Source organism: Schistocerca gregaria, chromosome X (assembly GCF_023897955.1).
Source record: "Schistocerca gregaria isolate iqSchGreg1 chromosome X, iqSchGreg1.2, whole genome shotgun sequence".
In the NCBI taxonomy this organism is placed as follows: domain Eukaryota; kingdom Metazoa; phylum Arthropoda; class Insecta; order Orthoptera; family Acrididae; genus Schistocerca; species Schistocerca gregaria.
In genome coordinates, this window is record NC_064931.1 from 335,824,929 (window position 1) to 335,844,939 (window position 20,011).

The 20,011-nt window shown below is 36.3% G+C and overlaps 1 protein-coding gene across 1 annotated transcript in view; it reads right to left on the minus strand.

Moving 5' to 3' along the window:
* Window positions 1-20,011, minus strand: part of LOC126298058 (voltage-dependent calcium channel type A subunit alpha-1) — an 860,595-nt gene that overhangs the window by 172,105 nt on the left and 668,479 nt on the right. The window contains exons 29-30 of the mRNA XM_049989377.1: window positions 14,972-15,063; window positions 709-859 (exon numbers count right to left, since the gene is read on the minus strand). Coding sequence (XP_049845334.1) covers window positions 709-859; window positions 14,972-15,063 — 243 coding nt within the window. The remainder of the gene's footprint in view (window positions 1-708; window positions 860-14,971; window positions 15,064-20,011) is intronic.

The window sequence follows — 20,011 nt, forward strand, 5'->3', positions numbered from 1 at the left end:
AGCTGTCCTTGCATTCTCAATGCCCTTTACCTTTCCTCTTTCTCAGTGCCCCAACGACTTTCTGTTATCTTCCATTCAACACACTTTTTTTTTTTTTCAACTCTTATTTGCTTTGACAATCAAGCAATTCATGCCATAACATAGTAAAGCTTTCAGTTTTGATAAAGAAGGTATTGAAACACTGCAGCAAGCACACATTTCATCACAGCACTTCAGCCAAAGGTGAAAAGTGCTCTAACATCAATGTCTATTTCTAATTCAGAATGTTGGATTATCAGAATGCAAGTGTCACTCAGTACTCTGAATCACACAGAACCATGGTAACTTGCAAGATAAAATTGCTATCATTAATGGAATGTCCACTTATGAAAAGATGCAGTTTTGTGGTCAGAGTAGTTTGGCTCATAAACAGAAACTATAAAATATGCAAATGAAATTTAGCTGTGGTGTTGTGAAATAGTACAATTTATCAAATTAGAAGTTTGTGATTGTTGATGAAATGGCCAAACAGGTCATAGAAATAGATAACTGAAAACTCCCTCTCTGTCTCTCTCTCTCTCTCTCTCTCTCTCTCTCTCTCTCTCTCTCTCTCTCTCTCTCTCTCTCTCTCCATCCACATATTCATTACATAGGCACTACACAGATTTATTGTAATTTATATAAGCAATATTAGCAAGAAACTGCATGAGCACTGTGATGTCAACTTACAAGAAAAGAGCAGAAAAATATAAAAGAAACAAAATAGGCATAAGCTAGGTTGGAGCCACATTCAGATCCTGGTTTCCGAGCAAGTTTATCACATGGTCTGCCACTGATGCAGGACAACATTATTGAAGGCCAGGCTTCCCCCGTTGCACACCTGGAAGAAGATAAACATAAAAATTAAACCTAAATGTACAAATAAATATGTAATAAGATATTTATTGTGCCACATTCTGTTTTCAGTTCCTTACATAAATAATAAAGCTGGTGTGTGAGAAAGTAACAATTAATTTAATTCTATTTATTTAATGAGTCACTTCTGCATGCATACACAATTTTTGAGTGTTACAAATAAACTAAATTGGCAGAACACATATTATTTTAAACAAAATGGAGTTTGGATCAACACTGGTTCAAATTCTTACTAAAATGATTTTTATATTAGGTACTAAAAATCATTTGTCATAAACTGTGTAATATATGTTGAAATATGTTTGGTAATCTTCTGGCCAAGTAAATACATAGTATTTAATTTTTAAACTGCCAAGACCATACTAACAGTGCTCCATAGCACAATATAGCACAGTGCTGCACTCTGTGAGAGGTACAGACTTTGCTTCGTTTTGCTACTCATCCTTGTGTTTGAAAGTGAACTACTTAAAAAGAAAGGAAAACAAAACAGACATAAGAAACAAGACATAATATCTGTCTCTTAATCAATGTCAGATTAAAAACATGCCAAGGAAGATTTAAAAGTATGTATGATATTACCATAACACATGTGTGGAATATAGAATGAATAAAGACAATTAGCAACTGAGCACAGGAGATGTCAAGCTGTGGATATGCACACATGTGCTGCTCCTGAAATTATGGCCTGACTGGGACAAATGAGTGTTTTGGATGGAATAGCTACGGTTAACGTGTAGATGTGCTGGTGATTACATGGAATCTTTCTTGATACCCTGACCACGAAAGTTCCTATGTCCAGATGTCACTCAACCTTTCACAAAGTTTCAAGTTTTGAAATTCAGGAATTAACTCTCCACCATCAACCTTGTCATGCAGAAACTGATTATAATGGCAAATATATCTTTAAACCATCTAAACAAGATACATCTACGTGAGCCTGAATTCAAATATCTCAGCTTTTAATTGAACTACCTAACATTTATTGATTTCAGCAATATTTTAAACTCCATCTGATGCAATTATCCAATCTTTTGACATTTTACTCAAATCTTAGCTTAGAACTCTCTATCTCTCTCAACCACTAGCCCCTCATTGTCTTCATATCATTTTCTGTACACCTATTTCATGTATCACTACATGAAAAATTCACTCCCAACAACTTACAGGGCATGAAACCTGAAAGGACCTGTAACACAGTGAGTAACCAATCCTTCAAAAGCTTACTCTTACTGAAACACCAGACCTTCAACCATAAACACAAATCATCTGCACAGGACAAGGTAAACATTTGCTCTCCTTCACTTGTCCTCAACAGTGAAAGCATATGTGTCGCATCCATCTTACTGATTACAAGGAACCTAAAGCACACTCATCTTCCACTTTCACTCACACTCAGTTACTTCATGATAACCTTCCAGTAATTCCTCACCTACAAATATCTCTCATTTTCCTTGCATATCTTCCTTTGTAAATGACATCAGTTTCATGACTGATAAAAGTGAACCCACTTGCAATGTCATGATTGTTCCAAACAGCCATCTGTATGCAGACATCAACTCCACCACTCTCTTGATGAACCAGAGTGATAGTCATGCAGAAAATATCCATCAGTTGTTTGATGCATTTGCTGCAAGTATTACAATATAGTAGTCCAACATGCTTTCATACATGATAAAATCTCTCTCTCTCTCTCTCTCTCTCTCTCTCTCTCTCTCTCTCTCTCTCTCTCTCTCTCTCTTTCTCAACTGAATTCACATCCTCTCTTACCTTCACCAGCTGACTGCATATGTTTTTCAAAATCTACAGACTTAGTTATCTCAGAGGCCCATTATATTGTACCTTATTACTGTGTCCCCACTGAAGAAATTTCTGACCTGTTGGTCAAAGTCTCTAGAAGAATGACCTGCAGTTCACTGAGCAAAGCAGTAGAGTGATTAGCACACTGGACTCACATTCAGCAGAACAACAGTTCAAATTACCCTCTGTCTATCTAGATTTAGATTTTCCATGATTTTGCTAAACTGCTTAAGTCCAATGCTGGGAGGGTTCCTTTGAAAGAGCATGGCAGATTTCCTCCCTTGTTTTTCCTAATCTGAGATTGCGTTCTATTCCTGATTACCTAATTGTCAACAGAATGCTAAATAGCAATCTGCCTTCCTTCCTTTACCTGCAGTTTACACTCTTCTATTACCACTTATCACCTACCATTTCCTGCATTGTTTCTCCATAGTTCCTACACAATCACAATAAGTGTCCCAGCTTATCTGTGTCTTGTCACAAGTCCATGGCCTTGTCACTCTTCAGTATTGTCTTCTTGAGCATCTGGCTGGATCCACATCACCTTATTCCTTATACACACTAACAACCATATTTTCCATTGCAATTTCCAATTTCTTATGCTTTGATGGGAATATACATAAATGCAGCTGTGAACACTTGCGTGGCACACTAGTAGGACAGTTTGTACATGGGCCATCTGCTCATTAGAATCCTTCCAACGTGCCCAAAACCTTAAAACACTCTGTCATTCATATTGACTGATAATGTCTTCATGAACCAGACCTTTAGCTAAAATCCTTTATTCTGATTCATCAACAATATCAGTACCTTCTCTTCAGTCTATTTCACTTGGCCACCTTTGGCTTAATAAGTCATCTTCCAGCAAATCAATCTCCACTTTTGTGATAGCCCTAGGAACTGAGAATCTGCACCAAGCATACAAGCCATCATGAATCCCCTCACTTTCATCAGTTCCACCAATTCCACATAAAAAGTCCCCCTTCTACAGTTCTGCCAGTTATGGAGAATGAGTCTGTTGTGTTAAACAGAAAACACATATCATGTGTCATATTGTCTGGCAATCTGCATAGAAAATCTTATTTGCATATTAGCCACAAAGATATGACCCAGCATCCCTCCCAGAAAGGAAGAGATAATCTATACACTGCATCAGGCCTCTGGTTACATTTCATTGTGTCCTGATTTGAATAATAACCTCTCAGTAGGAACTAGTTTGGATTTCAGAAAGAACTCTTAACTTAACAGATTGTATTTTCTTTGCCGGATGATACAATAGACTCAATACATCAAAAAATTATAACTGTTGGAAATATTTTGTGACAAGGCACAGGCTATTGATTATGTGAACCATGACACCCTCATGTAAAAGTTAAAAAATTATTAAGTTATTGATACAGGCTAGTTCGTGTATTTTATCTTATTTGCGTGACAGGGAGCAACACTGTATCAGTTTCATGCCAACCTCACAGAAACTGACAATCATAATTTGAAGCATCAGACAAGGCATACCACAGGTTTGTGTTATGGATCCTTTATTGTCTCTGATAGACATAAATGGTCTTCAGCTTGTATTACCAGCAGATGTAATTTTAGTCATTTTCTGTAGATGACACAAATATAGGAACAAAAGGTAATAACAGTCCTCTTGCACAAAAGGCAGCTGTTGAAACATTTGAAAACTTCTAAGCAAACAGATTTTTATTGCACTTAGACAAGGCCAAGTAAGTACAGTTCAGTACTTTCCACAAAACTCATCAAATTACAAAAATGGTCAGTTCAAACAAGATGTACAAGAAGTAGATGATTTAAGCATTTTTACTGCAGAAAATGACAACTTTAATTAGATGATCCACAACCCAGGATTAATTAAGTACATCACTACAGCTATATTTGCAATGCACATAGTTTCTGGTATAGGTGGTTCAAAACTGAAGGAACTATTTGATTTTACAATTTACATGTATTAATGTTTTATGGAAACAGTTTTTGGTAATATTCAGCTTACAAAAACTGTATTTACAGAATACAGAAATATGTTACAGAACACAGTTCATAGACCTCTTCAAATAACTTGGTACTTACACAATCATTTTGTTGGTCTAGGTGTTATGGTCTGGAGAGTTATAATGGTACATGGGCGTACTGACCTCCAAGGTACGCTCACTGGCCAATGTTATTGTGACACTGTATTTCTTCTCCATGTGTGTCTTTTCAGGGGTGCATTCAGCCTTGACTTCATTTTTATGGATGACAGTGTGTGACCACATCAAACAGCACAGGTGGAAGAGCTCTTGGAATGAGAGGAGATTCAGTGAATGACCTGGCCTGCTCATTCCCCTGACTTAAACCCCATTGATCATGTGTGGGATCCATTGGAGAGATGTATTGCCAACATGTCCACATGCAGAAGTTATCAACTGTGCTGGTGGAGAAAAGGAATGCCTAGCCACAACAAGTCCTTCCCAACCTTGTGGGCAGAATGGAAGCATGTTGCAGAACACGAATTTCTGTCTGTGGTGATCACACATCATATTAAGAACCATGTCTCATCTTTTGTAATCTGCGTGGGACCATAATAAATCACAGTGACTTCAGTGCAGTTATTGTCTTTGAATAAAAGTTTCATTTCTCATCTTATTGCATATTTTCTTCAGTTACCTTCTATACTATATTATAGAATACTATGCTATACCATGCTATACCACAGCAAATCTTTCTATGTATAGTTCAAGTACCATCAAGCTATGTTAGTTGACAGTGACACATCATCTTTAAGTTTTGCGAACAAGCACAGTTTTCACTTCTGTTAGAGTAATGTGTTTCGGATTTCACACAATGGCTGTTTAGTATAAAAAGTGAGCACTTTCAGTGGTCAAGAAACTGCAAATCATACATCATCATTATCAGTATTCCATCCAAAGGCATGTTTTTACATAGTGACTTTCCATGTTCTTCTGTCATCTTCTTCAGGTATACGTAATTTCTGCTGGCCTTTATGTTGTTGGTCATCTTGTATTTCCTCCTTCCTTTCAACCTCCTTCCACAAGCTAGTTCCTTCAGGGTGTCTGTTAGTGAGCACTTCCATTTCAATAAATGTCCTGTCCAGATCTCTTTTCTTTTATAACCAGCTGCAGACTTTTCCCTCACCACCCATTTCCAACACTCTTTCAATACTCAGTCTTTCCATCCAGCTTATCCTCTCAATTCTCCTCCATATCCACATCTCAAATTCTTCTAGACTCTTTCATGCTCTCATCTCCACCTTTCTGCCCAATAGAGAGCCACACTCAAGACAAAACACTTAGTATGCCTTTTCCTCAGGCCTTTATCTAGTTAGCCAGATAATAATTTCCTCTTTCTACCGAACACCTCTTTCACTATTGCAATGTGTGTTTTCACCTCATGATGCCATCTCATGTCCTCAGTGATAATTATTCCAACGTATTTAAATGATCTTACATGGCTAATAATAACTTGGCCTCTCCTAATATTTGACAGTCTCCTTCCTGTGCCAGTTACCAATCTTAGTTTCTGTTGTACTGTTTCTCATCTCACATTCCACGCAAGTTTAATTTAGATCTTTTAGCATTTTATTTACAGTTATCTGCCACTAACATCATGCCACCAGCAAATCTTATACACACTGTTCTCTTCCCACCAATACATACTCCCCTTTTCCATCGAAGCCTTTGAAAGTAATCTCTTCCAGGTATAAGTTGAACAACAAAGTAGAGTGGAAACAAACTTGTCTAATGCCTCCTGCAATACTTCAGAATTAATTCATTGACTGCGAATTCCTTGATATTGGTTGTATTAGGTATAGATCTACTACCCAACAGTGACATATGGGCAACCTGGATTTCTCAATAATTGTGAGTAGTCACTGTAACCAATTTGGCTAACCATACATGTTCCCTGGACTGACCACAGCTTCCATATGCCACACTGTCTACATCCTAATAACACAGTCCCCTAAATTTGTCACCTAATGTTCATAGCATTACTTGGTTCCTGCAACAAGGAGAATGAGACAATGACGTATACCATGTGGCGATATAGATTTGGAGCACTTACATGTGACCGAGCAGGGTGGCGCAGTGGTTAGAGCACTGGATTCACATTCGGGAGGATGATAGTTCAAACCCATCTCCAGACACCCTGATTTAGGTTTTCTGTGATTTTCTTAAATTGTTTCAGGCAAATGTCGGGATGGTTCCATTGAAAGGGCATGGCCAGTTTCCTTCCCAATCTTTCCCTAATCAGAGCTTGTGCTCCGTTTCCAATGACCTCTTTGTCGAAAGGATGTTAACCACCAATCTCCTCCTCCAATTACATGTGTGCCTGGAAGAACAGACTTTGATGACAGTCTACAGGTGCATGAAATATTTCGAAATTAAATAACTGACTGTGAATTCCTTGACATCAGTTGTATTAGAATGGACTGCACATTCAATTGGATTCATCTTTGTCTCATTCTCCCAGTTGTGGCAATCCAAGTAATGTGAGAATTGGGACTACAATATAAGGATGTAGACTGAGGGACACGCTGAATTTTCAGTCGTTACAGGGAGTATGCATGGATAGCCAGATTGATTCAGATGACTATTTGCGATAAGCAGAAATCTGGATTCAAGTCAGAGTCCCACACAAATTTTCACTATTAGGTGGTAGTTCTATACCTAATACAGCTGATATCAAGAAATTCACAGTCTGTGAATTAATTTCGAAGTATTTCGTACAGCCATGGATTGTCAACAGTCTCTGTTCTCTCAGACATGCATGTAACCCTTTTCCAATGCTGGTCCATTCCAGTATTTCATTTCGAGTCCTTATCCTTAATTTATGTTGTAAATATTGATTCTGTATCAGTCAACTCTCCTTCCATTCTACAATATGGAAGTACATCAAGACCAAAACATCTTCACATAAAAGATTTGTGCAGTATCATGGAATGTCATCTTTGCTTTGTGAGACATCATTAGGAAAGGAAAAATGTTTCAACAAATTACTTGTGTATGGGCAAAGAAGGGCACGAAAGTGAAAGCTGAAAGATATGATGAGCTAAAAGATATTTTAATTCAATGGATAATCCAAGTTAGGACTTCATCAGTCTGTCTAAGTGGACCAGTAATTGAATTTAATGCTCTAGAAATTGCAAATACAACATTTCACTGCATTTATGGGCTGGTTTGAAGGTTTTAAGGAGCATGTTCTAATTGTGTATTGAAAACTCAGTCCTGAGGCTGATTCTGTGATTGAAAATTATGTTGCTGCCAGGAAAAATGATGTCATAACAATACTGACAGCACAGTATGAAAAACGTGACATATTTCATGCAGAAAAATTTGGGATGGTTTTCAGACTCATAGCTGACAAAATGAAAGTTGGTATAATGCAACATACTATCAGCACTCAATTGTGCCAGTGCTGACTGACAGAGAAACTGAACTTGCTTAACATCAGTAAACCAGTAAATTTCCATTGCTTCAGAATCATGTATAAACTACCATTCACCTACATAAAACAGCAATGAGGCTCAATGATAAAAGTAAAATTTGGCAAATGTCTGCAAACATTTGATCACAAAATGATCAAAGAAAGCTGCATGATTGTGCTTCTTGTAGATAACTGTGCTGGTTATCTGAAAGATGTTTCACTGCAAAACATTGTTCTTGCTTTCCTTCCTCTCAGTGGTTTCATACTTCAAGGAATAATAAGAGATAAAACAGTAGCAGTCCAAGCTTCTTCTTCAGCGGTATTTACCATACATTTATGTACCAGAATCTGCAAAGACACGGAATCACATGGAAACAATGCATTTTATTTCCTGTTTGTGGACTGCTGTGGAATGCAAATCAGTCTATTTCAATTTTTGAGAAACAACAGGATAAATTTTTGTCATAGACATCTGCAGAAGCAATTCTTATCACAAAGACTGACAAGCAGTCCATAAAAAGCCCTGTGACACTCACTTTCAAGTTTTTGTTTTGTTTGAAAATAATGTCAGGACATCTCAAATACTGGACATCCCTTCTTTCTAAGAAATTGAATTCTAAGAATTGCACAGTTTGAAACTGATCCACCAATGCATCCTTTAGTCAGACAGTTGTACTGATCTCATTCAACACCAGTTCATATCTTCATTTATCTCAGTCCTATTCACATTCCAAATTTGGCTACTTCCTCTTCCTCCTCGTGCTTCTCACTTTAGCTTTATTGACGCATGTATCCTAGTCTACACTGTTCTTTGACAATCATCTTCCGTTCTGCCTGTTCACTGAGTCCTCTTACCCTTATAGGTTCTGGATGGTGTCTGATGAGCAGTGTTGGGACACAATACTGTCAAAAGTGTTGAAACTAAACAGTGCATCATGTAAGAAAGGTCAAAAATGAGTAGTAAAATGAATTATCTGCGTCAAATGCTACTTTTAGTTACATTAGAAGTGCATGAGTACATGTCCAAAAATTATCAGTGACAACTTTATTTGGTCATGCTTCATATGTTTATGTAGATAAAATTTGTCTCCAACATCTTCAATTAAAAACAACATAATTGTAGAAAAGGAAATTATGTGAGGACTCTTGCATACTTGTTCATTCTAATGTAAAGTGCAAGGGAAGTAATTTTTTGACTGTTTGAATAAAAAATGTAATTTTGATGGCTGTTATGTACACCTAGCAAACCTAAATGTTATTGTAATTTTTATTTACAGAATTTTGGAAAAAAGTGACATTTGGCCATGTCTTGTTAAAAAGAATATGAATGTAATTTATTATTTGAATATTTATTATTTATAATATTTACTGTGTAATAGAAACAATCTTAAAATTACTTCATACATCCACAAATTAAAGGAAAATATGAAAAACTTATATGTGCTGTTCAGGGACACCAAATTTTAGGACGTCCTAACAAAGTACAAAAGCAGCACATAAATATACAAGGAATCCCAAAAAATCTCTAAAAACACATTATTATGATGAAAAATAAGAGAACCCAGTAATGTTAGTCAAACAGCCTGGAATGTTGTAAACAAAGAATGCGAATGTAGAGAGTAATATAGCACCAGGAGAAAATGAAATGTTGGTGAGTGACCAAAAGACAGTATATGAGGCATTCACAGAATGTTTAGTAAATCATGCAGAGACGAAACTAATGAATCAACACTACAAATGAAGTCCATTACAATGAGTAATTCATTTTTCCCAAGGAGTGTTACAAAATGAGATGTAACACAAACAATCTCAATATTAAAATTAAAAATCTAGTGGTTAAGATGATACATGATCTATGTTACTTAAAGAATGCAGAAATTAATTAATAAAACTACTAACACTTCCTGACTTTTTGAAAATTTGAGACACATAATGAGTGTATACAAATGAATCAACCAGAGGTAGAAACAATTACAGGTCAATTTCATTGACTTCAACACTTAGAAAAGTTACTTGAAAGAGTAATCATAGACCAAATGGAATCTTTCTTCTATGAATAAACCTCACTAAATAACTCACAAAATTGACCCCAAAAAAGTGATAAATAATAACACCAGTGTTAATTTTCTTTCATGAACTACTAAACAAACTAGATTAAGGAAAACCAAGCCATTTTTCTAGATTTGTTTAACACCTTTGATTCTGTTAATTATATAGCATTTTTATCAAAATTACAAACTTTCATATAGGAGGATTGGAAGTAAATTTCTTAAATTCTTAACTGCAAGATAGAAGAGAGGTTGTTTTACTTGACATGTTATAAGAATGAAGGCAAGATCTCAACAGTAGCACCAACATGCAAGAGTCCTCCAGGGAAGTATTCTTAGGACTTTTTTTTGTATATATTAATGACATAGCCACAAAAGTAAAGGCTAGAGAATTATGCTGACAATACATTATTTACTAGCTGGGGCCATACTGAACAGATAGCAGTGCAAAACAAGAAACACAACTCTGACCTCATCAGAGAATACCTTGTTATGCATAAACTTACACAGAATAAGGACAAGGCTGTTGTGGTGGGCTTATTGTTAAATTATAGCCAATCACAAGAGAACATAAATACTGAATCGCTGTCCACAACTGAAGGCTGATGAACATGTTACATGGAAAGAACATATCAACTACATCTGTAAAATGATTAGCTGCAACATTTACTTACTGCACAAAAATGTCTCATAAAATAATAACTCCTCCTGACATTAAACAAGAATGCTAGAGATCAATCCACTTCTTGTGATTCATCACAATATGGATTTGTGGAATTCATAATATATAAATAAATATAGGATTGAAATGTGGGGTGAGGCACCCACAGTCTACACAGCCAGGACATTTTGGCTACAGAAGATGGCAGATAGAACAATTGCTAATACAAGCAAACACCAGTCCTGTAGGAGTTACTTCATCAAGTATAATTCACTGACTGCATACTCATTGTATGTCCTTAAGACAACTATCTTTATGAAAGAGAATGAAGAACTAAGGGTTATAAAAAGAGACATTTGTAATTACACAGTACAACAAGAGGTGAGTATCATAGGATATGGTCTAATCAAAGAATTGAAAACTGAAGTCCACTAACAGCTGGAAGAAAAATCTATATCAAGGTTGCCAAAAAATACATAAATCAAAAAAAAGTTTTGCACCACCCTGGTTCCCAGAACTCCTGAAGATAGACATTGACTGTGGATATTGAACCACAGACAAAGTCCCTTTGATTGTTCAGAGATGTCACTAAACTCGCTCAAAGATACAAACAACCATGCATGAGCAGCAGCTAATAGACAGAGGGGGTCCAACAGCCAATCAGTTTCAGTCATTCCACCATGAAGGAGGAACACAGCTCCTGTTGTCTGTGGGTCAACCATGTGTAGCTGGTCAATACCGGTGTTCAATCATGTCCGTGTTGCTACTTTGTGCCAGGAAGGGCTCTCAAAAAGGGAAGTGTCCAGGCATTTTTGAGTGAACCAAAGTGATGTTGCTTGGACATGGAAGAGATACAGAGAGACAGGAACTGTTGATGACATGCTTCGCTCAGGCCACCCAAGGGCTATTACTGTAGTGTATGACCACCACCTATGGCTTATGGCTCAGCAATGCCGCCATGTTGAATAATGCATGTTGTGCAGCCACAGGATGTTGTGTTATGACACAAATTGTGCTTAATAGGCTGCATGATGTGCACTCCCGACATCCATGGCGAGGTCCATCTTTGCAAACATGACACCATGCAGGGTGGTACAGATAGACCCAACAACTTGCTGAGTGGACTGCTCAGAATTGGCATCACATTCTCTTCACATTGTCTTCAACCAGACAATCATTGGAGACCTGTTTGGAGGCAACCCAGTCAGGCTGAATGCCTTAGACACACTGTCCAGCAAATGCAGCAAGGTGAAGGATACCTGATTTTTGGGGTGACATTATGTGGGGCCGATTTACGCTGTTGGTGGTCATGGAAGGAACCGTAATAGCTGTACGATACGTGAATGCCATCCTCTGACAGATATTACAACCATATTGGCAGCATATTGGTGAGGCATTCATCTTCATGGATGACACATGCCTGAGATAGATTGAAAAGGGCTGTTTATGGACGATGTGACCCACCAACCGGTCTGAAGGATCTATACCGAAACACCATTGAGGAGTGGGACAATCTGGACAAACAGTGCCTTGATCAACTTGTGGATAGTATGTGACAATGAATACAGACATGCATCAATGCAAGAGGACATGCTACTGAGTATTAGAGGTATCAGTGTGTGCAACAATCTGGACCACCAACTCTGATGGTCTCGGTGTATGGTGATACAACATGCAATGTGTGGTTTTCATGAGCAATAAAAAGGGCGGAAACAATGTTTATGTTGATCTCTATTCCAATTTTCTGTACAGGTTCTGGAACTCTCGGAACCAAGGTGATGCAAAACTTTTTCTGATATGTGTATAAAACAACTCAATGAAAATCTTTTTAAGGGTAAACTGGAACAGTTGTAATTGAAAGATGTTTATTACTCACTACAAGATTTCTGAACTTCAGTGTCAACAGATCTAGTTTTGTAGGTTTCAGTTTATTAGTAATGGTAAATGTTTACATAACAGTATCTAATGTGCTCCTTGTTGTAAATGTTCATTGTATTTATGGCATGATATGACTGATGTAAATATACAAAAAAATGAAGTTGCCCAAGACCGCTAAGTTGTAATAGACAAATAACGATTTTTATTATTACTGAGTCGCTGGCTGGGGTGGTCGAGCAGTTCTACGCACTACAGTCTGGAACCATGTGACCGCTACGGTCGCAGGTTTGAATCCTGCCTTGGGCATGGATGTGTGTGATGTCCTTAGGTTAGCTAGATTTAAGTAGTTCTAAGTTCTAGGGGACTGATGACCTCAGAAGTTAAGTCCCATAGTGCTCAGAGCCATTTGAACTGAGTCAATTTGATGACTCTTATCTAGATGACATGTGATTCCAGCAAGATAGTGACATCAATCACACATTTCTCAAATAAATAAAAAAACAAAATTTCATGGATGCATGACTTCATGCTGTAACAAATGCAAATGGCAACAGAAATGTTTTGACTGCAAACACTCCTAGGTTTTTTCTTTGCATATTTATGAATTTCTAATTTTATGTTAAGAGAATAACAACAATTATGGAAAACATATATCTGAAGAGTTATTGACAATGCACAGTGAGAAAAATTGCTGATATAAATACTAAGAAGACAGATACTCTTGGAGATCATTTGACAAATATTGTTTTGTATATTCACAGTATGTAACAATATAACAAAAATAAATTAAATTCCAAATTATATTTTGAGAACATTACTATGCTTAACAGTTACAGACATTCAGTGTAAAGAGTAACTGTTAATACAAAAACATGATTGGCAGAGTGTATATGTGAGTCTCACATGAAATGAAGACAAGTGATATTGCTTATGAATAAAACAAAACTGTTAATGTTGTTGGGAAAATATTTTTATGTAACTGACACAATTAAGGAATCTTCATGATACACAGAAAGTCTACACCAAAAAAATTTTTGGTCAAATGATTACAAAGTAATGCAATGCAGGTATAAAAATATTGGAGTAACACTTGCAACTTTAGATGAGCACACATTTGAACAGAAACTACCAGACATGCACAATGACATGCAACAATATTTAGTGGCGAAATGCAGATGCAGACTGCTTCACCAGATTGTACTTACCATGCAATGTGGAACTTCCATTCAAAGACAGTGTATGCACCATAAGCATATACTTGTTTGTTTTATATCTAAAGTTATAAAATTATTATAAAAGTGCTCCTTGAAAAGAAAAGTCTCTTTGTCTGATTAAAAAAAAAAAATTAAAAAAAAGGACATCCCATTTCCTTCCCAATTTCAAGTTTATTTCAAAAGTGATTCTTGAGAAGAAAAGGTCTTGTTTCTATTTTTTAAAAGAATCTGTTGTTTGCTTCCTGTATCTTAAGTATGACTCAAGTTTCATCCCAAGCAAAGAACAGTGCATGCTCAACTACAGTGATATCACCAAATATCTTTGTGGACATTTATTCCACTCCAAAGTTTCAATTAAATTTTACTGCCTGAAAGCCAAAGTCTGTACTATTTCTACAAAACTCAATAACTGTATTACTTTTTTGTAATCATTTTAAATCAAACAGTTCCCTCTAGTCTTCTCGTTGATGGTCAAAATTACCACCAACAAGATATTAGAGGAGCACTCATATCTAGTTTTCCATAGTTTGACTTAAAGCTGCTTCAAAATGCTGGTGAAAATGTTAAAGCATGTGTTCCTAATTACTTTATAACATTCATAATAAACTGGGTACACAGATAACAAGAACTGCTACGATCACTTTACAGCAATAAGTATTGCAACAAAAATATTAAATCTTAGGCACAAACAATCAGATGAACTATATACTGACTGATACAGCAAACATTTGTAAAGCAAAACAACTATCAACAAAAAACATACAATTTAAATTTCTTAAGGGGAACTAATGTGGCAATACAAATGTTATGCAAGCCAAGTGCAACTACTGTAACAACAAATAAAAGATTGCTGAATGGATTCAGGAGCTTACTAATGCCCCTTTTCTCTGCTTTCAGGCATGATATTTTCACATTAATGGCCATAGATTTAGTTCACATTTAATATATAAATGGTTGTTGAACATCACAGTTTCACTGAAACATTCCTTTCAGTAAAATTTCCAAAACAGTAAACTGATAGAAAATATGAATTAACTTGCCTGAAAAGCAGCATTAGACCCTGAACAAAGCTGCGGAAGTTGTTATGCCGGGTGATGGAAGTTTCAGGGTCCAGATCAATGTTTCCAAATACCTACATGTGTGGAGACAAGCAGTAATATTTAAGTGATATGTAAATAATTGTTTTAATTAACTGATGATTTAGGATCTGTGTACTAAACTGTGGTAGGCTACATGTGAAATCTTAATTTGTTCATTACTCAGTAATGGCAAAGGATAATTCAATTAGTAAAAATACAAATATTACAATACAGGTACTGCTAATACTATATCTTTGTTTGTTTTGAAATTATCACTGCTTGCAGTATAATTATTTTGTGGCTATTGGATACAATATAATGGATATATTATTTATTTTAGTAATTATATACGCTGCCTATGAAATCTGAACTCACAAAACTCAATACACTTACATCATTCTGTGTTTAAATTGTAGCTCGCAAATTAGAAATGAGCATACAGTAAAAAACATTGTGCTACAAAATTCATAAATAGCTGGAAATTTACTGTAGTAATTTACAAATTGATGTGGATAGTACTGAGAGGATTAAAAAAAAAAAGGACAAGCACTAAAAAAACAAAATGAAAGTAATAAATACAGCTGAAAATGAAATAGCTCTGATCATAAAAATAAATGTGATATAAACTGGAACATTGCATTTAAGGTAAGTAATCAATCCTACATTTTTCAAACATGTCCATGATACAATATCACAATAAACCATACGTTATTGTCCATAAAGAGCCACGCAAAATGCACAGACTTCTTTATGAAGCGGAAGTTCTTTAAAAAGTTCATGGTCACATCATTATGGATAGTCAAAGACATCAGTGTTTTACTACTAAGAGAAAAAGTTGTGAACAAAATTTTCAATACAAGTCAGAGATTATTAACATATGTGATTCTGTGGTTGTAATCAGTATGGTGTTATTCCCAGCAACAAAATGCATCATTTGCATCACATGAAATAGAAGTAGAAACATGTCTCACGATAGTTAAATGAAGTTGTAATCCCACTACCAATAGACACCACACTTCAGCTATCAGTAATTGGCCTAAGAAGTCTGTTTTCAGAACAAAACTCCTTTATTCAGATACTAAAAGGGAACAAACTGACTAAAATGAGAAAGAAGAAGGAGCAGAATGTGAAGGTATATAATGAAAGGGACGATGTGAAAAGATAAGAACAGTGACAAAAAATTACAGATATATTGTGTTATACAGTCGGATAATAGCTGTCATTATCAAATACAGAGTGAAGATAGTATTCCATGTTCACATGTTTTCATATTTTTAGGAGATACAAAAGCTTTTTACATCTTTACAAAGAAATTCATATTATTTTCATTACTGGCATCCAGTTGTACACAATCTGCTTTTTCATCTTGCCATCATATTCTTCAATTATTATAATTAATAATGTGTGATGACTCTGAAAACTAACATTACTCTCCTAAATGTGATTTAGTGATTTAGTCCATTATTAAAAACTGTATCACCATGACAAAAGTTCCTGCCAAAGTAAAGCAGTGTGCTTCACCTGAGCTGCAATTAGTAGCCATGCCATTTGTGGTCATTAATCTGCCCCAATTGACCATTCTGGCATATTTTAAAGATTAAATTAAAGTTTCACAGTACAAGTGATTTTCTCTTGTGTTTTAAATATCACAGAGGCTCTCCAGCATACATTACTTGACTAGAAGGGAAAGTGACATACATGATAATGATTCAGCCACAGAAGCATATTTCCAAATTACCCACCAATAGTAGCTATGAACATTCCTTTTGTGTTTACATAGAAATATGGTAGTGTACATAATGTGAACTTGTTCATTGTTGTCACTCTGCCTCATCAGGGGCTGAGGAATCACGGCTCGTTAAGAAACACAATAGATCAGAGCCGGGTTCCTGTGAATGCACAGTTGCCCATGAGCAGCAGAATTCCTCATAACAGGCTTTTCATGCCTGACTGTATCAAAACCATCACATGAATGGGACAAAATGAGAGACAAGTTGATATTTCAAACATTGTCTGCGTTAATCACAGTGTTGTCTCCAGGCTGTGGAAAAAGTTCCAGGAAATGCATTCAACAGCAGATCAACATCACGGAAGGCCATCCACGCAAAACTACAGCAGCTCAGGACCAGTATGTAATGATATCTGCATGGAAACACCCTACAAAGACAGTGACTACTCTGTGCCATGAGCTTCGAGAAGACACAAGGGTTAACATAAGAACCCAAACTGTATACAACAGATTTCATGATGGGGGGATTGTACAGTGAATACCTCTCAAGACTCCAACGCTCCATCCACAACAGAAGGATGCTCATGTAAGATGGACTAGAGCACATGAACATTGGCTACAAGACCAATGGATTAAAATGTTGTTCGCAGATGAAGTGTGAATAGGCTTGAACCCTGATGTAAACTCTGTTTGCATATGGAGGCAAACAGGGGAATGCATGCATCCCTCAATGACTGTTGAATGTCACTAACAATACAATGCCTCAATCATATTCTGGAAAGCTATCACGTATGGCCACAGCACACCACTCATTCCAATTGAAGGCAACCAGACTGCTGCAGTGATTGAAAACAACATTCTTCAACCTGTAGTTAGTGATTTTGCAGAGACTGCAGGGGCATGGTTTGCACTACAGGATTATAATGCCCAACCTCATCATGCTTGCAGTGTGTGTCAGTATCTGACAGGACGTGTGTTATGAAGAATGGATTGGCCAGTATGCTCACCGAATATGAATTGCATAGAGCATGCATGGAGCTTGTTCAAAAGAGTGATTTGTAGTCATCAACATATTCTATGAATACTGCCATTGAGGAGTGGGTCAGTATGTCTCAAGAGGTCTGCAATGAGTTGGTACTTAGCATGCCCCATCACATTCAAGAGTGCCTGAAGGTTCATGGAGGACCTAAATGTTATTGAACAGTGCACTGAACACATCATTTCATGTTTTTTGATGTTGTGGGACATTGCAATATTGTTTGTTTTTTCAAATAAGGTTCCTTTTTCATTTCATAATCTATTTAAAGACAGCATATAGTGCAGTTTTCCTTTGCATAGTATTCTGTATTATTAAAATATGCAGCATAAGACATCTATCTCAATTCAAGACATGCTTAACTTTGTGTGTGTGTGTGTGTGTGTGTGTGTGTGTGTGTGTGTGTGTGTGTGTGTGTGTGTGTGCATCAATTATTTCCTTTTAAGAGAGTGACTTAATTTCAGTAGTCATGATTTATTCTTCTTCTTCTTCCTTCATTCTTTCCAAATTCTCTTCATACACTCGCTGTCCTCTCTCTCGTGTTCTTCTGACCATTTATTTCCTGTTCTTTTCTCACTACATTTTTGTTTAAGTGTGCGTGTCTTTATGATGTCCCAGAACTGTTCTCAGTTGTTTATGTTGTCTTATGTGGTTCTGAGTTCCTTATTGGCCTCTTCTGCCTTAGAGATCCACTTTGTCTTGTTCTTGCTAGTGTTTGCTACACAAAAGATTTGCTCTGTGAGCCTGTTCTTGTCCATCCTGCTGATATGTCCACAAAACTGCATCCTTATCTTTCTAAAGTATTTGTTATTGTTTCTATATCTTTGTAGGTACACTTTGGTCACTTTATCCAAATTCCTTAACGAAACACTGGTCCATATACTTTCCTCAGAATTTTTCTTTCTTGTTTTTCAATATCTCTGATTTTGGTTTGGCCACGAATCACTGTAGTTTCTGCAGCCTAGATAGCTTCTGGTAGAATGACTGCATTGTAATGGCTTAGTTTTGTATTAACAAAAATAGATTTTTCATTCTAATGATTCTAGTGAGCTTATATGCTTTCTGTAATTTAGAGATTCTTTCTCGACTTGCTATGGAGTTTAGTCTCGATGGTTGGAGTATCTCACCTATATCTTTTAAGTGCACAACTTGTGCCACTTTCCCATACTGAGTTGTAATGGGTAAACTATCTGCAGGCTTGTGTGGAGCTTCTACAGTGCAAGTTTGCCTTCTTCTCTATTGTTGGTTAAAATGGAAGGATCGTACGTGAAAGCCAGACACTTCAAATTGATTCTCTGCTCTTTTTTTAATCTCAAGTTGAATTCCCTATATCTCCTTTACCCATGTCCTCACAATTTTTCCAGAACCATGTTAAAAAGAAGGGATGAGAGGACATCTCCTTGGAAAACACCAGTATGAATATGAAATACTTCTGGCATTTGCCCCATGAATTTGACTTTGGAGGTTTGATGCCTGTTGGATAACTAACCTCGTTTTTCTGTCAATTTTAAATTCCTCTAAAATGAGGAATAATGTTTGCCTATTTATTGAATCAGAAGGCTTTTTAAGGTCAACAAAAGGTACCACAGTATTTCTACATCAACTCATTTGCAAGACTGTCTTTAGGTTCCATATCTCTTCAATGCAAGATAGACATTTGCAAAACCCTGCCTTATACTCTCCAATTACTTGGTCTGTCTGTTCTCCTAGTCAACTTAACAGGGATTTTGAAATAATTTTGTGTACTACAGGGAGCAGTGATTTTCCCCTGTTATTATTTGGATTGGTTTTCATTTCTTTTTTGTGGAAATGCAAAATTAATGCACATTTCCACTCTGCATTTATTTGTTCAGTTTCCCAAATGTTTGATATGATTCTGCCAGTTTCTTACGTGAGGTTATTGTTATTTAATTTCCATATTTCTGCTATGATCCTGTCATAGGTTGTTCTTCAAAGAGTTGATTATTTCCTTTACTTCTTTAAGAGACTGTGGTTTTGAATTACTGAACTATCAGTTTAATAAGTCACAGCTGCAAAATACTAACGTGAATTCTATACAGAGGAATGGAAAAACTAGTAGAAACTGACCTCGGGGAAGATCAGTTTGGATTCCATAGAAATATTGGAACACGTGAGGCAATACTGACCCTACGACTTGTCTTAGAAAATAGATTAAAGAAAGGCAGACCTACGTTTCTAGCATTTGTAGACTTACAGAAAGCTATTGACAATGTTG